The sequence below is a fragment of the Micrasema longulum genome, unplaced genomic scaffold, assembly GCF_059751315.1.
Source record: "Micrasema longulum isolate JH-2025_06_02 unplaced genomic scaffold, ASM5975131v1 h1tg001842l, whole genome shotgun sequence".
Classification (NCBI taxonomy): domain Eukaryota; kingdom Metazoa; phylum Arthropoda; class Insecta; order Trichoptera; family Brachycentridae; genus Micrasema; species Micrasema longulum.
The window spans coordinates 582601-607732 of NW_028279016.1; the positions used below are offsets into that span (position 1 = coordinate 582601).

The window sequence follows — 25132 nt, forward strand, 5'->3', positions numbered from 1 at the left end:
TTTTGTCATTCGTATTTTAGATTGAAAATATCTCTGTACCTCAGAGGCAGACGGATGCAAATCCAAACGTCAAATTTATTTATTTAATGCAAAAAAAATACACAATTTTACATAGACACAATTGTATGTTTTTTTTATGTCCCGACTTGTTAGAAAATTCCGCGTTAAGTCGGGACTCTTCGATATATAAATCAAAAATCAAAAATATTTATTTACATATTAAAACAATATACAGGTAATCAAAAAAATATGCAAAATAATCAAAACAATATACAAAATAATAACAGAAAAATAAAAATAATAAAAATGTATAATACATGTCGAAAATGGAATCAAAAGTTATATAATAATACGTATGACAGTGATGACATGCACATATACGATATACGTATATGGATAATAATGAAAACAGCAGCGATGTTATGCATTTATTACCGAAGCAATCTCATACAGTGGTCTCTACCCCTCGATACAATCCAGTTATGGATCTTCATCTGAAATATAGACGTTGAATATAGACGTTCAACACAAGCCTAAAGAATCTACCTTCTCTAAGTGATTTCCAATAACTTATAACCTTAATTTGTATATTCAGTATCTTAATACATTAGTTCATTCATTATAAGACATTTCTTCAAAATTAATTAATAATAAATTAATGCAACCAGTAGTCTTTGGGTAAGTCTGCTGCTTTTGGGGGGGCTGCCGGTGACTGGCCTTAAGTGTCACCTGGGGGCGTTCTGGTGCTCCAGAGAGTGGTAACTAACGTTTCCTTTCTCTGTCGACATAAAGGGGTTTGAACTGGGTGAAGGATTTATTTATTTATACTTCTCCTTGTTCCCTACCAGATTTCAGAGAGCTCCTTCGGGCAGCTTTTCTCGTTTGACAACGACCAATTTTCCGTGTATGTGGGCACCGCCAAGGAGACTTATGTCCTCAGATGCGGTGTGCGGTATGTGGTGGGTAAGCTGTTCCCTACCCTGTAGACGATGAGGGGGGGTTTTAAAGCGACAGTGAAAGGGGCAGTAAAAGTTATAAATGTAAATATTTGTTCGCGCTTTTCTTTACTGAATTTGGTTAGTAGAGGAAGAAATATAATCAGTTCATAATGAAAAAAAAATTGCTTGCTTGTATGAGTGAATCCGTAAAACGGATTCAGGTATGTGGTGGATGCTTTCAATGTTGATTTTTGTGACGTAAAAGAGCTGAGACCTTTATTGATGAAAGTAGAATTCACCCGACAGAATTATTTCTAACAAATTTAACTAGGCAACGCATAAAAATATTTTAAAATCTTGGAAAAATGTTAGTTTAATCAACAATTTTTTTTTTAATTTTCGTGGACAAGGAGCGGGTTAAACCCCATACGGAGTTTTAAAAATTAACACATTACAGCAGAGATGGAGAACAGTTGAGAGAAGGGAATATGGAGGTCAAGGCATTTACAGGACTTGACCCTGTCAACATTCACCATTCTGCCTACGTTTGAACGCATTATTGCATTAATTTTTCATGACGCGACGTTTATATAATTTACTGTCATTAACAATTTAACAAAAACAGTACATCATCATCCTCCGTTCCGCACCCAGTGATGCATAGGGCACTGCAACCAAATGCAGCGTATTTCGAACATCCTTTTCATGAAGGTAAGGTGATCAGTCCTAAGTATCACGTGCCAGTCCAGGAACAATAAAATATTGCAGTTTGAACAACCTTCAAACACAATATTTTACGTCTACCTTTTTAGGAACCGAACCCAGGATCTTAAAGATAAAAGGCGAACGCGCCAACCGCTTTGCAACGAGGTGGATTAATCTTCACTCGATTTTCTTATTCAGGAATTTTTACCCGAGAGCAGCCATCGAGTTTGAAATACTCATCCAGGGATCTGGTTCTATTTCACACACAGTACTATATTTTTTATCCGCATCAACATCATCATTCCCTTTCCGAACCTTATGGTGCATAAGGCACCGCAGTGGTAAACCAATCGCAGCGTATCTTGATCATTTATTTTTTGTTAAATGAATGTAAGATGATCAATCTTACGCTTCAGGTGCCAGTCCAGGGCCCTGATTACAATGGGAAGTTAACATTTATCTTCAATTTTATCTACAAAGTACTTTTTCTTTATAGACAGTCGAAGATAACTCTGTTAACTTCCCATTGTAATCGGGGCCCAGGGACTATGAAATATTCTAGCGTAAAAACGCATTTTTCAATAAATATTTCATGTCAACCACGTCGGGAATCGAACCCGAGACCTCTTGCATGATTGGTAGGCTAATGCGCTGACCACTACACCACAAGGCCGACATTATCCACATGGACACAGAAAACAGTGCATAACGCGATTACATTAGTGACAATTAGTTATCGATTATAAGATTGCCTCTCGCAGGTTAACAGCAAAAGAAGCGCCGCGTTTTCACTGCAGAATGTAATTTTGCCGTTATACTTGTACGCGCTGAAAAACGGGACAAAGCCATCAGACCAGAACAGAAAATGAAGCCCATAAAAGGAGACGATTTGAGTTTGAGTCACCAGCAAGAAGCCCAACACATGATAATAAGAGTAAACTGGATTCGCGAGACGCCAGTCGGGGCCGCAATCGATTACAATGGAAAGTAAAGGACGCCATACCTTCACAGTGACGGTGTAGCTGATGATAAATTCTCCCGATTGATTACAATGATAGCCTACCGACCCCTCCCTCCGCCTACAAGTTTTGAGGAAGGTACATCGGTATGTACCGAGCATTAATTAAATGATTAATAAATAATCAAAATAATAATTATTTACAATGAAAGTTCTTTATGGATTAAAATTATCGAATTTGGTTCAAAAGTTATGATGTTTTAAAAAAAGCACATTCACAAAATCTTGTTTCCTGAACATTTCATTCAATGTAACTTTCGTGGTACAGACATGTTTTTAAATTCAATAATCATGAAAACAAACATTACGTACAATTATGGTGAGGTAACGTAATATGTGCCAATTGTCCCAGAGGGCGCGAAACGTCTCGTTTCAGGTAATGAGGAAGTTAAGCGTTTTTTAAATTTATTAATAGACTATTAAACTAAGTTAAAAAATATAATAATTTATATGCATCGTATTATCGGAGGTATGATTGCTGAAATTACTCCGAGTGTGACGTCTCAAGTTTTCTTCTGCTTCTTCTCGCTCAGTTCTGCCGATTGGTCCGCTGAATTACCGCAAACCGGAAATCTTTCACTATGTATGATTCGTATGAACTAGTGACGTCAGGCGTTCAAAGTAGTTCGTTTATATTAAAACATTTTTTGCGTACATTTTCAAGAAACTGCCATACAATTGAATGCTCTAACTTTTACCGCGCGTAAGAAAACATTTTTTGTATCTAATTTCCCGTAGGGGTGAAGTTGCACATTCAAAATATGCAGGGTATTTTGAATCGGGTTGTGGTTCCGTGGCTAGTGTTGCGGACTTACGGGTCAGAGGTCCGATGTTCAAACCCCAACTTGATTTTTATTTTCTAATATTGAGTTTTTACAACTTGTTGAAAATGGCCACCAAAATTGAAACATTTGGGTAATATATAAGAACGCTAATATTTTTTTTATTTTTTTTTAAATATTAAAAAAACACCGAAGAAAATTATGACCGTCGCGTCGCACGGAAAAATAATAAGACCATTATCATTGAAGTGTTTCCTCATTATTATTTTTTTATTATAAAACGTAAAAAGATCATGTCAAAAAACATCAATAATGCACATTAAAATATTAATTTATCAATGGATACAGTAAAGATAAAGAGGCATATTGACAGTCAAGTGTTTTCTTCATAAAATTTTCAAAATATCGTTATTCCTTATTAATATATCGATAAAGATTCTGATTAAATACATTAATTATCAAACAAAACCCAAAATATGCAGGCGTGTATAATCGATTCAACATTGAAAAGTAATATAAATTTATTTGAAAAAGGATAATTTAATGTTCAAGCTTTTATAAAAGCAGCATTTAGAAATGAAAAGCCCACAATACGTAGTTATTTTGGGAAGTAGGAAAAATGTATTCAATTATGAAAATACGTTTACGGTCACAGCTGCGCTTCGTCTGGTAGATATAAAATAATCCAATATGAAAGAGTCCCGCCTGCGCCTTGTGTGGTATGGGGCATTTCTTCGCGTTGCTCTGTGGTGAGTGAGGAGTGGTAGTAAGGAGGCTGGGCTACTAACCGAAGCATCTATTTACATCACGCGATGTATTCCTTAATCTATTCTCGAGGTGAACATAAGGTCACAAGGTGAACTGGATCGTTTACAATTTATTACGATCTGCTTTCAGAAAACCAATATTTTATTTATTTTAAATATGAGGGTTCCGTTTACATTACCAAATGAAAATGGATGTGAAATATTTTCCTGTTTCAGTGAATGATTAAAAATGATTGATTTTTTTTAACGAAAAACATGAAATCAAAATATTTTGACTAACCCCTTGTTACGAATCAACCCAAAATAACTAATATTTAATTTTATTTTACGCTAGTAATTTTTTTTTATTTTATAAACCCTTACGGATTACATAATTGTAATTAAACATTTTTCCCTTTTAATTATTATCCTACTGTTAACGATATTATTTTAAACATCTTTTCTAAAGGTTGTCTGAGTCTTTTGATTAGTTTTGTCTGGTAGTTTATTGTATAATTTCAGCCCCTGGTTTATTAGTTTCGACTGTCCTTGTCTCGTTTTAGAAGGTTGTGTATATACTCGTATGATATTGTTCTGATATTCTAGTATTGTGCTCATGTTTACTAAAAAAATTTTTCAAGTTTATGTTTTTCGTCAATTACATCAGTGGCCAATTTATGAATAAATTTTAAGGATTCTAGTTGAAAGAGTTCAGTTACATTGAATTAATAAATCAGTTACATTTTTGGAACAAAGTTTTTGATTTAAAAAAAGACTGAATAATGTCACCACTTCGCTAATTAAATTGTTGATATGAATTGTCCATGTCAATTGTTAGTCCTAAGTATTTAAAATGTTCAATTTCAGTTAGTCGTTCATCATTTATGTAAGCATCCATTTTATGTCTTTTTTTCTATATAATACATACTATACATTTGTGCCATCTCTCTGGCAATACATGAATACCATGACGATAAAATGATGCGTCTCTAGACCGAAACCATTCATCCAACTAACTTTGCTTTTCTTCGATAAGTCTAGACAAGTCATGGGCCATCAAAAAGGGGCCAGAACTGGCGAATCCGGCGCGTGCGGTAGCAGATCCCATTTCAGTGTTTTGATGGTGTCCTGGAGGATGGAAGTGCGATGGGACGGAGCTTTGTCGTGCTGCAATATCACTCGTTCGTGCCTCGTGTCTCATTATGGCAGTTTTTTCGAGCAATGTACGAGCGTTAAAAAATAAAAAAAACCTAATTACTAAAACAGTATAATACTTTATGGTTTTGGATTGAAGAAATAAAACAAGTACTTTTATGTTCTCCGCTATCCAACGTTATGTTTGGCATTATTTTATTAAAATTTGTACTAACTAAAAAAAATAGTGATATTAACGGGAATTTTCATAACGGCAATTCTGGATTAACTATTTAGGAATAGTCGTAACGTTTCTAATTTTGATAGTCGATGGTCCTGACGCACACGCCTCAAAACAAATGATTTGGATTACGTCTCAATATAAAATACGAGTATTGCAACACTAATACTTCAAAAATACGAATACAGAGGATAATAAATCAGGTTTTAAAATGCCTTATCATAAGCGAAACTTAAAACCAACGAAACACAATTCCAACCGTTATGATTGATGAATGTTGTTTTCAATTGAAAATTTTTTAGTGAATCAGCAATATTAAGCACACTTTCAGTTTCAGCTAACTTGCAGCTTTGTAATGTACCTATATATTGTTTCGGTCCTATCGTGAAAGGTTCTTATGTATCTAATTTGGAAAGAAAAAAGTAACGAAGGGAGATGTGAAAATAGGGCCCACAGAAAATACCCAGAGGGAAGCTAATATTATAAAAATAAAGTTGTAATCCATATAATTAGAATAGTTTAGAAACCGCATACGCGCATCAAACTGAATCCGGCTAAACTTCTGACAAATGAGTAATTTTACGTGTAGGCCATTGGCCATTAGGTACTCTGTAGACGTCGCTTAGTACGAACTGCCGATTTAAATTGTTATAGATTAAAATACTTTATACACTTCCACTTATTTATTTGACGAATTAGAGATTTCACGCTCTAACGAACATCTTCAAACTGGTATATATTTTGTCTGTAGAATGGTGGCAAAACACGATATGTAATTTTCTCTACATTTTTTAAGACAGCTTTGATGGGCTTTGAAAAATCGGAATTTTAGTTTACAAGCCTAATTCTAGGGTCAGATGATGGATTCCACATTTGTTTATACGGGACGGCATTTTGCGTATAAACTTAATATATGTATTTACGAACTCAAAACCATACCAAAAAAATGACGTACCATTTTTAGACATATTTTAACAGATAAATTGTTGAAAGCATTTATACAAAAAAAAATTCTTAAGTACATTAAAAAAACTCAAAAATATTTATGTTCAAAAGTAAAAGACAATGTTATGGGATACACGAGTTGGCAGTGTATGGAGGATTTATTATATAAATATTTATTGTTTTATTGTAGTCCTTAAGTTTGAGTTGAAACTACGTTCCGCACCTTGAAACAAGCTTTATTTCTATAAAATGCGTCGATACTTTTTTTTTAAAGTAGCAATCAATTTGAAAAATCCCTGTTTTCAGTATGTATTATACCCGAAACATTTCGCAGTAGGTAACGTGTCTTTTATCCTGAATTTTTTAGCTTTGTAAACGTGTCTCCCCTATTACGTGTTTCATATGATAACGCTTTGTATTTAGGGCTGAGAGCCGCGCTGGGGTAGTTATTCTAACTTATGTATGAAATTTGATCATTATACTGTACCTGCAATATTCCACCGTGGCGTGGGGAGGTAATTGGAGGCTATATAACTAGTCACCGCTTACTATTACTCAGGGCGCCCTTAGGACTAATACAAGCTTCATTATGAAAAGTTTTGTCATAATTTCGTACGTAACGGAGATTCACTACACCATCACCGAACACATGAGGTTTTACCCTAAGTTATGATAGAAAATATTCCATATTACAATAATATGTTTACATAATACACGTAAGTAAAACCGATGTATTTAAAAAAAATCAAGTATGACATTTTTATAGATCCTTGCGCGTAAAATAAAACATTCGTAACAAATAAAAGATCACTAAACTATTGTGTGGATACTTTAAATTATCACAAAAATAAAGCGATATAAAACAGGATACTTACAAGATCAAATGCGATTTTTTTTGTTAGATAAGGGTTAAGAAACACTAACGTATTTTTTTTTAAAAGGGCGATTCATTCAAAATGAAGATGAAAAAAAACAGTAAATTTCTTTGTAATACTTACTGATAAATTTCACTTTTTTGGGCTGTTTCGTCCTTGGCTTATTTCCACCCGCTTTGGGTTTCTTGAAGGGTGCCGCTCTTCTGCTGTTAACTGTTCACAAACATTGTTAAAGAGAGGACGGGGGAGGTTAGGGGATGACATAGTGAGGTAACAGTTGGGGGTCACCGGCATAAATAGCTTTGTGTACCGCACCGCAATTTCTTTTCAGTTTGATCAATTTCGTACACCGTACGTCATATATTACATAATACGTAAAATAATATAAAGAGCGATAAATTAATGTGAACTTATAAAAATACCTTTAATATAAAACAGAAAATTAAAAAATGATATGAAAGATGAACGCAGTGTTTAAAATAAGCCTAGAAAAGCGGGTTGTAATGTTTAGAAATATTTGCGCCAAGACTGGAAAACAATACGTCGCACAAATATTTTTTTACTGTGCTCCTATACGATCTACACGGTAGTGAAACATGGACTCTTACAGTAGCCCTGATGAATAAGCTCGAGGCATTCGAAATGTGATGCTGCCGAAGAAAATCATATCATAGACGGACCATATTAGAAATGAGACAGTTTTTAGTTGTTAAACAAGGACATGTAGCTTTAAAATACGGTTAAATGCCGCAAGATGGAGTACCTCGGACATATAATTAGGCCCCCGAAATACGAGGTTCTACAAATTATAATACAGGGAAAAGTTGAAGGAAAACTATGACTGGGTAGGAAGAAGCTTTCCTAAAAACGAAATATATGCAACCGGACCGGGCTCGGAGTCGGGGAGTTGTTCCAGCTAGCGAAGGATCGTGGCCGTTGGTGCAATTTGTGGTACACGATGAAGTCAACACCTGTACGACAGCAAATAAAAGAAGGAGACGCGGAGTTCATCAGTAAAAATACCTCATGGATAGCAATCAGCTAAGGAACAAGTTACGTGATGATTTAATAAAGCTTTTTTTATGCAACCACGTTTCCAGATTGATTATATTTTAGTTTCGGATTTTGACTAGCAAGGAATGAGTATGAACACAATGTTCAGGATGTACGAAGTCTGTTCAAAAAGTATCCGACTTTTATTAATAAAAACAACATTTATTAAGATACAATTAAATGACACTAATCCCCTTCAAAGTAGTCCCCTTGAGCTGCTACATACTTCTCCCAACGGTTCTGCCGCTGCCGGAAGCAACGCTGGAAATACTCTTTTGGTATGGTGCGCAGGTGGTCTGTCGCAATGTTCATAATGTCTTCCCTGGTCTGAAATCTGGTCCCTTTCAAAGGCATTTTCAGCTGGGGAAAAAGCCAGAAATCACAGGAAGCGAGATCAGGAAAGTAAGGAGGTTGACGAACCACAGGAGTATTATTTTTGGCTAAGAAACTCCGTATCATGTGTGAAGAATGAGCGGGTGCGTTATCATAATGAAGTTGCCAACTGCCCACAGGTCTGGCCGTTTGCGTCTCACTGCATCACGAAGGTGACGCAAAACCTCTCGATGGTAGTCCTTGGTGACAGTAGTGCCGTGGGGAGTGTACTCATGGTGGTCTTGAAAAAAATTGAGCATGCGCACTAGGTATACTCACGAACGTTCATCTAAGCTTCGCCCTCAAAACGTTATTTGTTTTCCCAATAAAAATTATGGTCGGATACTTTTTAAACAGACCACGTAAATGCAAGGCACTCCAGAAAATACGTGAAATATGACAAACACGTAATTAATATTTAAAAACTCGTATCGGAATGTACGAGTATAAAGCTTAAATGGAAATTATTTGGGTTTCGCTTTGCCGTGTAACATTATATAATATAAGTAAAGCAGCGGTGCAATTCGATCCGTCAGTAAACGTGATGCATTTGTGGTGGCCTCCAATGCCAACACACGAACAATCGATCGGACGACACGCGGCAGTTAAAAAATAACAATATTATTAAAGGCCGCAAAGCAACTGAGTTGATCGCATTGCGTAAATAATAGGCGCATCAAAACGGCCATAAAATATGTCTCAGCGATTATATCAATATCGTAAATCCATTTTGTTGTTGTATGTTAGTCGTGCTATAAAATTAATACAACACGAACACAATGAAGAGTAATTGTTTACAAAATCATGGAAAGATGGTCAAAAATTAATACGGAAGGTAAATTGCTTAATCTGCTTTGAGAATATAAACTAGATGCACGAGTTCCTATGGACTTACTATTCATTTACATAATATCTATAAATCTATGTAAGCTTTGAAAACAATAATAATACAAACGCGATGGCTGACGCGAAAACGTTTAAGTCTATATGGGCATTTTTCCAAAATTATGCTTTATTTAAATAAAAAAAAATTCATCCGTCAATAAATTTTAAATTTTAAAAATAATATTTCCATTATTCTGGTTAGCAGCTCTAAAAACTATTTTATTTATATGCCTTATTATATATCTGTACATTAGAGAATAAAACCCGTGTTACTACTGTGAGTACACTTTTTGCGGTTTTGAAGTTAAAATTGCAGAAATTATCACATACATGTGCATAAAAAACCAAAGCCCAATTTTGCTGTAGAAAATGAGGGTATTAGAAGCAAGCTTAGAAATCTCCACCAAAAACCAGCCACCAGCCGGATGAATCTCACCCGCACGATAAAGGTTTCAGCTCTTTTACTTCACAAAAATCAACAGATGAAAGAGTTGAGGAAATGTGGATGGATAGGCAGAATGGTGAATGTTAGACAGTGTGTAAAGTGGCCACTTAAACCAGCCAACGACAGGTCATAAGCCCTGTAAACGCCTAGACTTTTATATTCCCAAATCAAAAATATTTCCCTCTGTTGCAACAAATTTAGAGTATCATTTGTTTTACCGTTTAATGTTTATTTTTGTAAAAAAAAATACAAATAAAATTTTGGAAAATAAATTTATAGATAAAAAAAATTAATGCAATTACTGTAGCACTTAAATTGAAGTTAAACTGAAAACTGTGAAATCAAAGCGGAGTTAGGATAAACACGTAGATTTGTTATAGAAATAAAAGACGAGCGATACTTTAATCCACAAATTTGGGATATCCAGTGACCGGTTTAATTGCTTTCGCGAAATCTCCGAGACTGGTATCTTTATTAAAAAGTCTCGAAGATGTCGCAAAAGCGATGAAACCGGTCACTGGATATTCAAAATTTGTGGATTAAAGTATCACTCCTTTATTATTTATATAATAGATTACAATGAACTTCCATCGAGAATTTGCATTAACAAACTTAAATGTTTTAAACACGTAAACTTCATTTTTGATAAAATATTGACGAAATCAAAATTATTTATCGTCGTATTTAACCAATCTTTTTGATAATAAAATAAATGTTAATAAAACTTTTAATCGTCATGTTTTAATACTATTGGACAGTAAGAAAAAAAAACCCGTATCGTATCCCGTATTTTCTTCCAGTATTCTGGCACTAGAGCAGTGATTTTTTTACGCAATACAGATATTTACCGTTGGCGTGTCACTGTCGCCGCCAAATAACAAATTAAAACACTCAACAGAGCGGCTAGGCTGTTCATAAAATGCCGGCATGCACCTGAATGGCTAGGCCGCTCTTGAATGAATTAAGATAACTCAACGTTCAAAGTGTTGGCTGGTTGAAACTTGGACTTTTTGGAAATAGCCGAACTAAAAAACGCCGGTTTAGGTTAGGATAGGTTTATGTTTTATAATAAAAACATTTTTTTCTCCCAACTTATCAAGATAAGCTAATTAATTATTAAGTTAAATTAAGGACTAATTTTAGTAAGAAAACGTTTTTTTAAATTTATTAAACTTATAAATTATTGTTATGAAAAAAAAACTTTGTTATTAGTGTTACACAATTTTTATTATTTTACAAGAAAACTAATACAGTATCGGGAGAGCACTCCTCCCACCGACGGGTGGTTTTTATATCACCCGTCGATGAAAACTGTAGACTCCCGAAACTGTAGTAGTATTCTTGTAAAAGAATAAAAATTGTGTAACACTTCTAAATTTTTTATTTTCATAATAATAATTTATTACGAAGTGAATGCCGAATCAATTAACAATATTATTAAACTTAACAAAACCTATCCTAATCTAACCTTAAAATAACATAACAAAATAAATTTAAAAATAAAACTTAAGCGATCACAATGAACAATAATGAACATGCTTAAGTTATCGCAGTCATAAGTCAACGCGTGTGTAATCTCTAAGTCAACGCTCGTGTCGGTTTGTTTTTTCTTTTCACAGTAAAGAAATACAGTTCACTGGCGAAAAATCGGCGTTTATTATCAAAAATAATACAATTTATTGCATTTGCAAAATAGTCAGGATTATCTAATACAAAAAAGTGAAAAATAAATTACAATTACTATGGCGACTGCTTTTCTTGACATTTGGCTTGCCAACCGTCGGTTAAATGTAATAAATAGCATTATAAAAATAAATAGCAGTTATGGATTATTTTCCATGTTCACACCGTTGAAATTCAAATATGTGATTGCGCAGCAGGATTATACGTCGCAAAACGTAAATATTTTGAAATTAATATTAGCTGTTCGCGAATCTTCTATAGTGATCGCGAATACGATAAACAACCATTATGAGAAATTGCTATCACGTCGATTATTAGCACGCCGATAGTAATTTGTGATTGAGTTACTGATTTGGTAAGTTTTAATCCCTTAAGAAACTGTTTTTTTTTCAATTGGCGTTGGGAAGTTAGTAACATTTGTATTTGTTTATCTACTCCCATTTCCCTTTTCATCATCATCATTCCCTTTCGGAACCTAATGACGCATTGAGCACTGCATTGGTACACCAATCGCAGTATATCTTGATCGTTTTTGTTACATGAAGGTAATCTGATCAGTATAACACTTCATGTGCCAGTCCAGAAACTATGAAATATTATAGTGTAAAAACAACTTTTTAAATAAATATTTCATGAACCCGAGACCTCTTGCATGGTAGGCAAACGCACTGACTACTACACCACGATGCCGACCTTCCCTTTTACCTTATCCTAAGTGGATAACAATATTTTCTAATTTAAAAATAGTATCTGAGGGTTCTAATAATTTGGAATGAGAATGTAATTTAAAAAAAATCATAAATGGTAAATTTCATTTATACAACATACAACTATAAAATAGTTACATTAATATTTAAGTTACTTAAATATCTAACTAGGGTTAGAAGACCTGTTTTAAGGCAGTCAAAAATAAATAAAGACAGAATACGTAGTAATAATATTAAATTTGTACGTAATGCAACTACGCATGAGAAAAGGCGATAACAAAGTATAGACAATGCCGGTTTTTAAGAAAAAGACTAAAAACGGGGGAAAAAATGTGTAAGAGAAAAAAATTGCTGAAAAAATATCAAGACTCGATACCCTCCTTATTAAAGATAAAAATGCATAAATATGTAAATAAAAACATATTTATTATAAATAAATTTTAAAAATTAAATACAGAGAATTCAAAACGCGATCAATAAAAATTCAGCCGAATTATTAGTGATAAAGGTAAAATGAAATAAAGAAAATCGTTGATATGATACAACTATTGCAAATCAAAAGGCTTGACCTGCGGCGCAATGCAGTTTTAGTAAAACCAGATTTTCTTAAACCTTGACACGTAATGGTATGGTAATTACAGGTATTACCCCCGTACCTGGCTTATACCCTGATACGTATATAAAGATACAAGACATGACAGAAAATTGTCTGCACAGATAAAAAATTTCAAAGAAAACGATATTGAATCAGATATTTCATTATAAATTTAACAACAAATAAAATAATTTAGTTCAAAGAATACGAATTATATCATAACACACGCGAAGGGTTTCATGTTGCATGACCGATTTGCTAATTTATTTATATTTTTGCATAAAAATAAAAAATCAAACAACGAAGTATTTAAAAAGAGTAAAATAAATATCTTTAAAGTGTATTATTGATGTTGATAAATCAATGAAAATAGGCTAGGCTTTAAATAAGGTTAATGGTAAAATGGAAAGGTTGCAAAATAAGAGAAAATACGTACAGGAAACATTAACAAAAACTCATATTTAAAAAAAAAACATTAACATCGCGTCGATAATGGTAAAGGGTGTTGAAATTGATCAAACGAAAAAAAAAACTTTTGATAATCGTGATCTGGCTAATCATAACCGATCAGATGGTTGATATTCGATATTGTTGATGTAAATATTAAGACAAGAGGGCGGTCTAGGTATCGGGGGTGGATATTTCCTCTCCCAGCCCCATCTCTCCCCTGACGGACGCTGTTGCTACGCGGCCGGCCGGCACAACACCGCAATGTGCCGAGACGTGACTAGCCGGCAGCCGGCAGCCGACAGCCGACAGCCGACAGCCGGCGATCCTAGAATTTATTGCTCGAGGGGTCTGTTGCCCAAATTCATAATTGAATTGATTAATTAATGTTTTGAAAGAAACCCAAGAATGTGGACAGTTCAAAAGTAAGATTTTCACAAAAAAGGTTGTTTGCTTAACTTTTGTTAACGAGTTTATTTGAAATCAAATAGTATTGTATCTGACGTCCATTGCTTAAAAGCTCGACAAAATCAAACAAACAAATTCAACGCGATTCACGAAAATTGCGAAAGAAATTACGCGTAATTAGAAAATTAGAAGAGTTGAACTAAGTTTCTTTCCGGGTTTAAAAGATAACGTAGATGCCGGCTGTCAACCGGCGTCCTGTAGGGAGAAGCGGGGGCGTCGGTGGTACCTGCGGGAAGGACGGGTGCCCTGCACGTGTGGCAAAAGCACTGCAGCACGGAGTCGCGGACCAGCCCGATCAGCATCGTGCCGTTACAGTGACAGGAGAGGAACGTAAAGGTCGGAGTCGCGGCGGTCGTGTCGGGTCGGGCGCGGGTGGAGCACTGGCGCTCTGCCGGCCGGGGGCTGCAGCAGTGGGCGGAAGGGGGCGCGCGCCTGCGCTCGGCCCGCGGACATCCCCCGCTCGATAAGCGCCCATTCTCTCTCTGTTCGTTTTCGTACTTTTCATAAAGTTTTCCCCGTCGAATGTGTCACGAGACGGGGCGCCGAATAATGAGGAAGCGCATTCACAACTGCGAGATTTATTGCACATTTAACATTGACAATGGAATATTTTAATGACAAATCTACGCTGAGTATCAAGCCAACGCGCGCGATGCGTAACGTTGTCTGAAATTGTATTAAACCGGTAAAACTTTGAACCGAATAACGCAAATAGAAACTTTTGATGAATTTTCAAACTATTGAACGTTAAAACTTGTTGTTAAAGTTTATATCGAAGCTTTATAAGACACGGATAACTTTATACACCTAATACATAAATAATAGAGTACCTTATAATTGAAGAGCGGCGTCGACGAGGAAATGCAATTAAGGGTGCAATGCCCGCTTTGGTAATATTGTAAGCAAAAGGCGGCTTTCCTAATTGCTCTAGTTTCTCCTAATTACTTCTAAGGGACGTATTTCCCCGGGGAGCCAAGAAAATACTGGAATAAGTATGCAGTCAAATACAAAAAACTTTTTACAAGTGAATAATTAACATCACAAACGATTGATTAATTCTTAATGTCAATAATTAAAGTTAATTTAAAATATTTTTCATTACGCGAAAGTGTATATCTATTATAGACACAAAAAATTTAGATCGTTCGGGTTGCTGTAAAATATCGAATATTAAAATTACTCGTTCACAATAAAGCCCCAGTGCCTACCCATATGTATGGAAACGAAATATGGAATTGGAGAAACAAGGATTAAGTAGGCTGTATGCGGTCGAAATTGATCTATTAGGCTAATGTGTAGTAAAACTATGCAACGATTAGTGCAAAAATGTCGAGATTCGTGCATTATGGGTGAGACAAGCGTTAAAGACAAAATCAAGAAAAGAGTGGAGCGTTGGTTTAAACATGCAGAGCGAATGGACAGCGTTGGTTTCAACATGAAGCGCGAATGAGCTGCGAAAGAACGGCTAAAAGGATTTATGATGGGAATTTTGATGGACGAGAAAGACATGGCATGACCGAATTCTACAAATACTTGAAGATGGACAGAAGAATAGTCAAAATCATCGTCGTGCATGCATGAGAAGATGTGCGAATATAGAAGAAGCGAGGTGTGTATGCATAGACAGACTCAAGTGGCGTTCTATTCTATCTGCCTACCCCCACAGGGTAACGGTGTTTGTCGTTGTTTTAAAAAAAGACGTAGCCAAAAATGTTACAATGGGGTACATGAGGTTTTTAAGGAATTTAAATCCATGTTACAAAAACGTGAAAAGCATATATTTATTATGTAATATTTATACTAACATAAAAGCTCATCACTCTAAATATTGTCTCGAAATTGCTACGTTGCACGATACATTGAATGCGCGTACGCTTATTGTGTTAGCAGCAGTAACAGCTGTGTGTGCAATGCTCTGGAACTTCTGCATAAGTGATGGAGCCAGGAAGTTGGGTGAGTCATCTGGCTGATCGATAGGGCGGGCGACAGCGAGCGGCGATAGCGGGCGGCTATAGCGGGCGGCTATAGCGGGCGGCACCAGACGGACCTCGTGTTACAGGAGTATAAACACTTAACGCCGTACCACCCACCATCACAGGACATAGGGGACGAATGTATTCAAGCACATTTTAATAAGCAATATTCCGAGTATGTTATCCTAATTTACTGTATCAAAGTAAGTCTTAAGTATAGTACAAGGGTCCCGATTACGAGGGCCCCGAGTACAATGGGAAATAACAGAATTATATTCAACTGTCTAGATTAAAAACGAATTTTCTGAAAAATAGAATATCGCCTTAATATTTATTTTTGAAACACGTGTAATAACAAATTCAACGGCAAGGATTATTCAGGTTTTCATACAAATATACACATTTTCATATACACAATTCGATTTTACTGTATGGAAAACTGAAGATAACTCGTTAACTTCCCTTGTAAATACGGGCTTTTAAATATTTTTTTATTAAGGCGAGGTAAATACTTATATTGGAACCTCAAAGTAAAAAAAAAAAAACAAATATAGATAAGAAATACATCTTTATATAAAATAAATTAAGTTCAGGAGAGAAAGAAGAGAGTGGAATATTGAAGTCTAGTTTAGATACATGTTCAATATCCATCATTCTGCCTATTGTTTTTACAACTTATATTTTAATAAAATTCATGTCTAGTTCATATATTCGTACCTCGTCCATCGTGCCGTATCAGTTATACATCGAATCCATTGAAATTGAGTTTTTTCTTAACTAATTTAAAACTACTGAAGTGATTTGTGTATTTATTTATTCATTCAAAATTGTACTTGCAGATTCATGGACTTATGATGGCTTTTTAGACTGTGCCCGAGTTAAGCCATAATACGAGGCATGTTCAGAAAGTAGTAAGAACCACTTCACCACTCGTACTACCCTACCCTGACTTGGCGCCTTCAAATTATCATCTTTTCATTTCCCCGATGGCACACATGGGTGGAATCAAATTTTCAACCGACGAGCAGATGCAGAGGAGAGAGACATGGAGGAAGGAGCTGGCGGGAGAGTTCTTCGAGGAAGTCATAAAGAAGCTTGTGCCCCGGTTCACCGCATGCATTATAAGGGATGGCGATTAAGTGGATAATAGTCAACAAGTGTATCAACAATATCTTTCGAACACTTTTCTTAAAATTTATTTCTTAAGTTAGCTTATATAAAAATTAGTATGTTAACTAATATTTACATTTACTTTAATGAAATATTTATTTCCCACATCTTACAGTGACCATAACACCATTTCTTTTAAAATTCATTCAAACCCAAAAAATATATAAAAATTTAGTACACATACTTTCTGAACAAAAAAAATATAGCAAAACAAATTAAATAGAATAAGAAAAAATAAGTATAAACAATAAAGAATAAAACAATAGAGAACAACATTCCAACAAAAAATAGTCAGATATACAAAATAATATAATCATTGAAATCAATAGAAAATACTACAAAAACATAATTGAAATGATAATTGAGATATGGTTCATAAAGTAAGAAATAATAAGGCAAACAACAGTGAGTACTAAATTAAATAAAAACATAAAGAAATAATGAAAAAACATTAAAATATCAAGATACATAATAAGCAAACAAAAGTATGGAAGGAAAGCATTTTAGTAAATGTGTACTAGTCTTGAACTTTGAAAAGATTGAAAACCTCGCCCCTATCGATTGTAAAATTTATTTCATAAACTGAATGAATATTTATCTGGTTAGAGATGTTTGACTACCGTAAATAAGTAACAGGTTCAATGACAAATTACGAAAATGTCAATTCTTTAAATTCCCCACTAAACGGTGAAATTTCAGTATTTTTCCATGTAATGGAAAATAAGGATTGAATTTTTAGAGATGAAAATAAAAACGCCGGATGCGAGAGCGCTGTAAACCGCTTGAAACAAAGGATGTTCGTCAAGTGCGGGAAACAAAGGATATGGGAGCATGTACGTACGATATTTATGGAAGAAAATTAGTACGGGAAGAGTCGGTTGGAAAAGTACGGCAAAGCAACATATGGATGAAAGAATATGTACATGATATGTCATGTAATGGTACATAATATGTTATGTAATAATTTTATTGGAAAAGTCGAGAAAAATACCAGTTTTCATTTATTAAAAATAAAATGTATGAAACAAAAATCTTTTAATTCGAGTTTTTAACGTTTTTAAATAAACGATTGTAATCAAATTAAAAAAATAATTAAAAATAAAAAAACAAATATATATATATATATTTATATATATATATATATACACCGCAAGACAAAAAAAATTACGAGTTTACCTGCTACCGCGCCCCTTGACTTTACTGAACCCTTTTTCTAAGAAATCCTTTATCGATACCTCTTTCTTTTGTTTAATAAATTAAGGACACTATGTGTCACCTTTCTACAATATTTACATTTTAAAATGTCTCAACAGTCTTGTTTTACCCGCGTTTGAGTGAACATAACACAACAATCATGGAAAGTGCAAAGCAAATGTCGATTGCGATAAAATCCAAAATAATCACATTGTCGCAAGAAAACATATCTAATTGTGAAATATCTCGTCGAGTTGGGTATTCAGAAGGTGCAGTGAGGTTTTTATTTTAAAAAATCCAATAAACTGGATCCATAGAACGGAAAAAAGGAAGCGGACGGGGGCGCGTGACATCTGCCCGAGATGATCGCTTAATAAAAAAAATTGTTATGCGCGATCGATTTTTAACGGCACCTGAAATACACGCAGAGGTGCAGTCTACCAGCACATCAACATTTTCAGTAAAAACAGTGTCCAGGCGGCTGTTGGAGCATGGTTTCCAAGCACGGAGTCCCGCAAAGAAACCATTACTCACGGACAAAATGAAGAAGGCTAGACTGGATTGGGCGAAAGAGCACCAGAATTGGACCTTGGAGGATTGGCAAAATGTTGTTTTCTCTGATGAATCAAAATTCAACCTTTTTGGTCCAGACGGCAGAAAGATAGTTCGACGAAAACGTGGGGAAAGATATCATCCGTCGTGCGTCACTCGAACCGTTAAACATTCACCCTACGTGATGATTTGGGGGTGCATGACAGCATACGGTTTAGGACCTCTAAATTTTGTACAGGGTACGATGAATGCCATTCAGTACAAAAAAGTGTTAAAAAAACATATTATTCCAACAATCGAGGACATTACGCAGTATACCGCGGACCCAATTTTTCAGGACGATTCTGCGCCGTGCCGTAGAGCCCGCACTGTGAGTACAAATATATATATTTTTAAATGCATTTTGTGACCACATGATAAATAATTTATTATTTTTTTATAGATCAATGAATTCAAGGAGAAAATTGGCTTAAAATCGTTGACGTGGCCCGGGAATAGCCCTGATTTGAACCCGATAGAAAATTTATGGGCGATTATGAAAAAAAAAGTCGGGAAAAAAAAATCAAAAAACATTGAGGAATTAAAAAAAAACTTAATTCAAGTTTGGGAAGAAGAAATAACATCAGAAATTTTAGATTCGCTTTACGCTTCTCTAAATAATAGAATTTTACATGTTATAAAAAATAAAGGTGAATTCACTAAGTACTAAATATTTTTAAATGTTATAAATATGTTTAAATGTAAAATACTTTAATTTAAAATAAAGCGATAAGAACCTACTTCTTAAATATGAATTAAAAAATAACATGTCTTTTATTATTCCATCACAAACACTCGACCATAAATGAACCGTTATGGGTCTCTAAGGTTCGGGTAATCTGATACCTGATATATAATGGCAATTTCTAAGTACAATTCATGAGTAAGATTTTTTATTTTAACCTTGAAATAACGAGTAGTCATCACATATGTCAAACAATATAAAAAAAACTAATTAAATATCAAGAATAATTCATTATATGTCAATTTTAGTTTTTTTTTAGAACTCGTAAATTTATTTGTCTTGCGGTGTATATATATATACATACATATATACAGTAATATACATTTAAAAAGGGTACTTAGTTTTGCATTAAAAATATTCCTACGCAAAAACATCTCAAAAGTAAAAGGAATCCTTAGCATATTTTCCAGCTATTAATGACCCTTTACTGCATGTAATAAACCGTTTTCATAATATCTTTCCCAAAAAAAAAATTAACGGGGTGAAGGGTTGAAAATATTATTTGTTTAAAAAGATTCATAAAGTTTACATAAAGCGAAAAAAGAAAATACTTGTTATAATAACATAGAAAAAACATCATCATCATCAAATCTTTATCCACATTCGATGATGGTAATCTGGACAATGCAACCCAAAAGTGCTAGTGACAGAAAGGAAATATTCCAAATAATGATTCGATTTTGTTTTCTATAGTGAAATATTTTTTAACATGTTTATTGTTTTATTAAATACAGACAAAAAATGTTGTTTTTAGAAGGAAAATTGTCATACTTAAAAAATGATCAAAGCCTGCCGAAACTGTCGATTAATTCTGTCTGTCTTTAGTGATAAATGCTTGTTGAGATTTTATTGAAAGTCACTCCACTGTTTTTCACTAACAACAAATAATTTAAATTTAAGCAACTTTTTTCTAAGTAACCTAGGTGCCTTTTGCCTCTTGAATATAATTTTACGCTTTGAATGGACAATTAAACTCAAAACGGATTTTTTTTAAGTTACTGACTTTTGCCTGAATGGCAATGATATTCGCTCAGACTAAAAAAATACATTACGGCCAATAAATTTGGCATACATTAGTATTTTGTATACTTTGAATTGTTTTTCTTCCAGCACAAAAAAGTGTGATTTGTCAAGGGGATTTATGGTACAGACAAAATCTTGCGTAACACCTTTAAAATACCACGTCTTCGATTTTTATCAAACATGTTTTTCAATTCATACAATATCCCGATAAAAAATATTATGATTTCGAAGAAAAGGGAAACGGGTTCTGAGAAAGTCAATTAAGTAGTATTAAGTAAAAAGTTACCAGCGAGATCTGGCAGAAGGCAAGAAAAGCCCCAAAAACTAATAACTGTCTCCCGTGACAAGATGTTCGGGGGGTTAATACGTGTTTTCTGTTTTACTGGGGATGCGAATTCAGCTCACATATTGCGAGCAATAGCATTACGTTAGGCTTCGACATAAAAAAGAAGGACCATATCTTTAAGGAGACTTTAATATGGATCTGTGACTCGAGGTGTCTGAAAAAATGTACGGTTATGCATAGCAGTGCGTGATAATATTTATTTATGTATTTGATTAAGATTAACATTACAAATAAATAAATATATTGAAGAGAAATAGAAACAATAGATTCACATACACGTAGGTTTTTTTATACATTTGCCATTCACAATTTGTCGCTCAACTAGACAATAGTCTGTTCTGTTGTGTTAGTAGTCGGAACTTATAGTGCATAGAGCACTGCATTGGTACACCAATCGCAGCTTATCTTGATCATTTTTGGTTACACGAAGGTAAGGTGATTAGTCCAACGCTTCAGTTGCCAGTCCAGGGACTATGAAATAATACAGTGTAAAAACACCCCTTTAAAATATTTCATGTCAACATGCCGAGAATCGAACTCGAGACCTCTTCATGGTAAGCATCGCTGACCACTACACCGCGAGGCCGATAAAGGCGTGAGAATCATATAAGAGTATTCAATATAATATGTAAATGTAAAAAAACAGTAATATTTCATCAAAAATTCTGTGTCCGGGCAGATAAATATAGTTTTTTGTGTAAAAAAAACCAGAACCTTAAAACAAGCATTTTTAACTCAATGGCTACTATCGGGTAAAACTCACGTAAGTATCGGGCGGAGATTAGTCTGCCTCGTAGCGTGGTGGCTGAGACATTTGCCTATCATGCTTGAGGTCCTGGGTTCGATAACTGACATGGTTGATACAATTTTTGTATTTCAAAAAGCTGTTTTCACACAAGATTCCATCGTTCCTGGACTCGAACCTAAAGCCCGAGACTGATACCTCCATGCAAAATATAACAAAAATGATCAAGATACGCCGCGGTTGGAGTAGGCACAAATTCAGTGCATTGTACACCACTGGGTGCGGATGGGAAAATGCTGGTGATTACGTAAATTATTCCACTTTTTTTTCACATATTCTCTTCTACGAGTATATCTCATTTGCTCTTCTAATTTTAGAATGAGTCACTCAAATATCACGTTATCTTTGCTACGTGTCATTCTTCGTTTGTTTGTACTGAATCACCATAAGTAATTAAATGTCTGAATTACCCTTATTTTTTTAACCTAATAATAATCGTAGCATAAATAATTTGATCTTTCTTTCGATATTAAATTTACCGCAATGTAAACAATGTGTAAAATAACGAAAATGTTTTAAATACGTACACTTAAAGCGGACATGATTTTTGAGTAATTATTATCTAAAACTATTTGAATGTTTAAATTCACATATTAAAATACATTATCACAATTAGATTACTTTCATCTCCATGCAGTACAGTATCAGTTCGCATAATGCAAGTATTAAAGGGTTATTTTTAAGTAAGGACATTTGAACAATGGCTCTGTCTGCCTCTGTCCGTCATTTGCGGTCCCACAGAATGGGCCAATTACACTAGATACTATCGTGTACATAGTAAGGGTGCAATGAGCAGCCGGGGAGAGTGGGGGGATGGGGGATGGCGCCAATTCCCACCCTACAATAGAACGCACGCGACCTACCACAATACCGTTAATATCGACGTAGGAAAATATTATCCAAATGAAAATACCTGGGATTTTCAATTATATGGCTTTTTTAATGGTGAGAACGGCGTTTTTCTAACTATTATATGATAATTAGTATTCGTATGATTTGAAATACAAAATAATAAATAAATGAATATGTATTTTACCACACAGTAATAATTCTCTAGAGAAACCCTTTATTTATTTTATTTATTTAACTTTTTGTACGTAAAGTTATTTGTACATTGGCGGGCTTATTGCCAATTGGCAATTTCTTCCAACCAACAAATAAAATAAAAGTTTTATTTTTATAATTCAAGTTACAGAACATATTCAATAGAAAAAAAAGATTAAAAAGCTAAAGGTAAATAAAAATAGAAATAAACGTATTTGTTTATAAATTACCTTAAATCAAAACTATTACTCAATGGGAAAAAGGAAAGGAGGAGAGATTAAGGAAGAGAAAGGAGATGTTTCTTCAGACGTGATTTTAACAGAAATAATGTAGTAATATCTTTGATGGTGGATGGGAGATGATTCCACAGTCGAGCCGCATGGACACTATATGAGTTAGAGAAAAAAGAGGAATTGTGGATGGGTATTAAGAGAGTGCCTTGAGAATTAGAACGAAGAGGTAAACCATGAACTGATAAGCGTTGAATTTTTTTACGCAGGTATATAGGAGCGTTAGGACTATGAAGTACATCGAACAGAAGTGAGAGGGAGTGATAGTCTCTCTGCTGTCTAATTTTGAGCCATTTCAGTTGCCTACGATAATCAGAAATGTGGTCATATTTCCTAAGACCAAAAATGTACCTTATGCATGTATTCTGAAGTCGTTCAAGTTTATCGAGTTGCTGACAATTTAAATCAGTCATGGAAACATCAGCGTAATCTAGAATGGGTAGTAGTAATGCTTGTACAAGGGTGCATTAGGTATTAATGGGTAAGAATTTTTGCAATCTTCTAAGTGAGTGTAGACTGAAAAATATTTTGCGGCTTAGTTCATTAGTATGAGCTCGCCAGCAGAGATGCTCATCCATTTGTACTCCTAGATTTTTACGGATTTCCTGTATTGAATATTGGTACCATTGACATTAAGAGGATTAAGTGAAGGTATGTCTAGCTTACTAAGCAATGTTTGACTACCCGCAAACATAATTTGTGTTTTAGATGGGTTTATTAGAAAACCATACTCTTTTATCCACGTTGACACGCAATTTAGTGTATTAGACATCGATTCTATTGCTTCGCTATATTGCATAGAACAAAAGCGTTCCAAATTTTTAGTTTAGTCATCAGTTTGACAACAAGCGTGTAACGGACGGTTTTGGTTCGCGCTTGCAATTCTCGACCTGAGTACATACGGCCCGTTGTATTGCTGTAAATTGTAACTAATTTCGTGTTTGATAATCAAAGAATGGTTTTTGTCCGTATGAGCTACTCTATTAGCCAGTGGCGTATTCTCTTAAGAATTTTACAATATCGATAGATTTCTGCGTTGATAATTATAGTCAAGAGTAAACGTATTTCCAATAATTTCAATATTATGTATAAGCACCATTATTCTTCTTTTTCCAGGGCCCAAAACGGGCTGTAGCGCCACTGATGATGAATGATCAGAATTTCCATATCAGCATCCACTGGTGCACGGGGCACCGTATTGGTACTACACGGAGGTAAGATGGTCAGTCTTACACGTCAGGTGCAAGTCCAGGGAATAAGAAATTGAATTGTTAATCAATATTTTTAAGTCAACCATGTCAGGAATCAAACCAGATACTTTTTGTATGGTAGGGAAATGCGCTGACCATTAAATCGCGAACGGAGACATTCTAAGAAAAGGAAAGCAAAAGGAATAGATAAAAAAAGATATAGATATACCTTATAAACATAATTTAATTATAAAGTTCCTAAATTGGGGCCATTACTTCTTATTTTATATTATTAAATGTGGTAGTACTATAAAAATATCCAACTGACCCTTAATACTATGGATATAACATGCGAGAATGTACGTAATGAGTCATCATACAAGCTTCTTATGTAAACAACCCTAGTTCAATGAAGTACTTTTAGAATATTCAGCACGCAGTAAGTGTCGCGAGGGGTTAATTAATCCCATATTCATTGTCTTCTAGGGCGATGTGAAGAATTATCTTTTTACGCATTCAATAGACGGGCACATTGAAACATTTTGTACATAAATTATACAATTTTTGTACGGTGGTATATAGAACGGGGGATTATCCTGCAAAAGAGTAAAAAATAATAATTTAAAATGTCATATACTAAAACTATCGCTTGCTCATTTGATCCACTATTTACCAGTTGTGCAATAAGGTGTTCGTCATCCTCTCAATAAGCAAGGGCTGCC

At 34.5% G+C, this 25132-nt stretch overlaps 1 protein-coding gene across 8 annotated transcripts in view; it reads right to left on the reverse strand.

Moving 5' to 3' along the window:
• Positions 1-25132, reverse strand: part of stai (stathmin) — a 104980-nt gene that overhangs the window by 18611 nt on the left and 61237 nt on the right. The window contains exons 1-2 of one of the 8 annotated variants that reach the window (XM_088238240.1): positions 14266-14424; positions 7508-7597 (exon numbers count right to left, since the gene is read on the reverse strand). The exons of 5 other annotated variants lie outside the window; for them this stretch is intronic. In XM_088238240.1, coding sequence (XP_088094366.1) covers positions 7508-7597; positions 14266-14341 — 166 coding nt within the window. In that variant the 5' untranslated portion in view covers positions 14342-14424. Of the gene's footprint in view, positions 1-7507; positions 7598-14265; positions 14425-25132 lie in introns of those variants that run through there. 2 more of the 8 variants (XM_088238243.1, XM_088238237.1) reach the window with 2 other exon arrangements.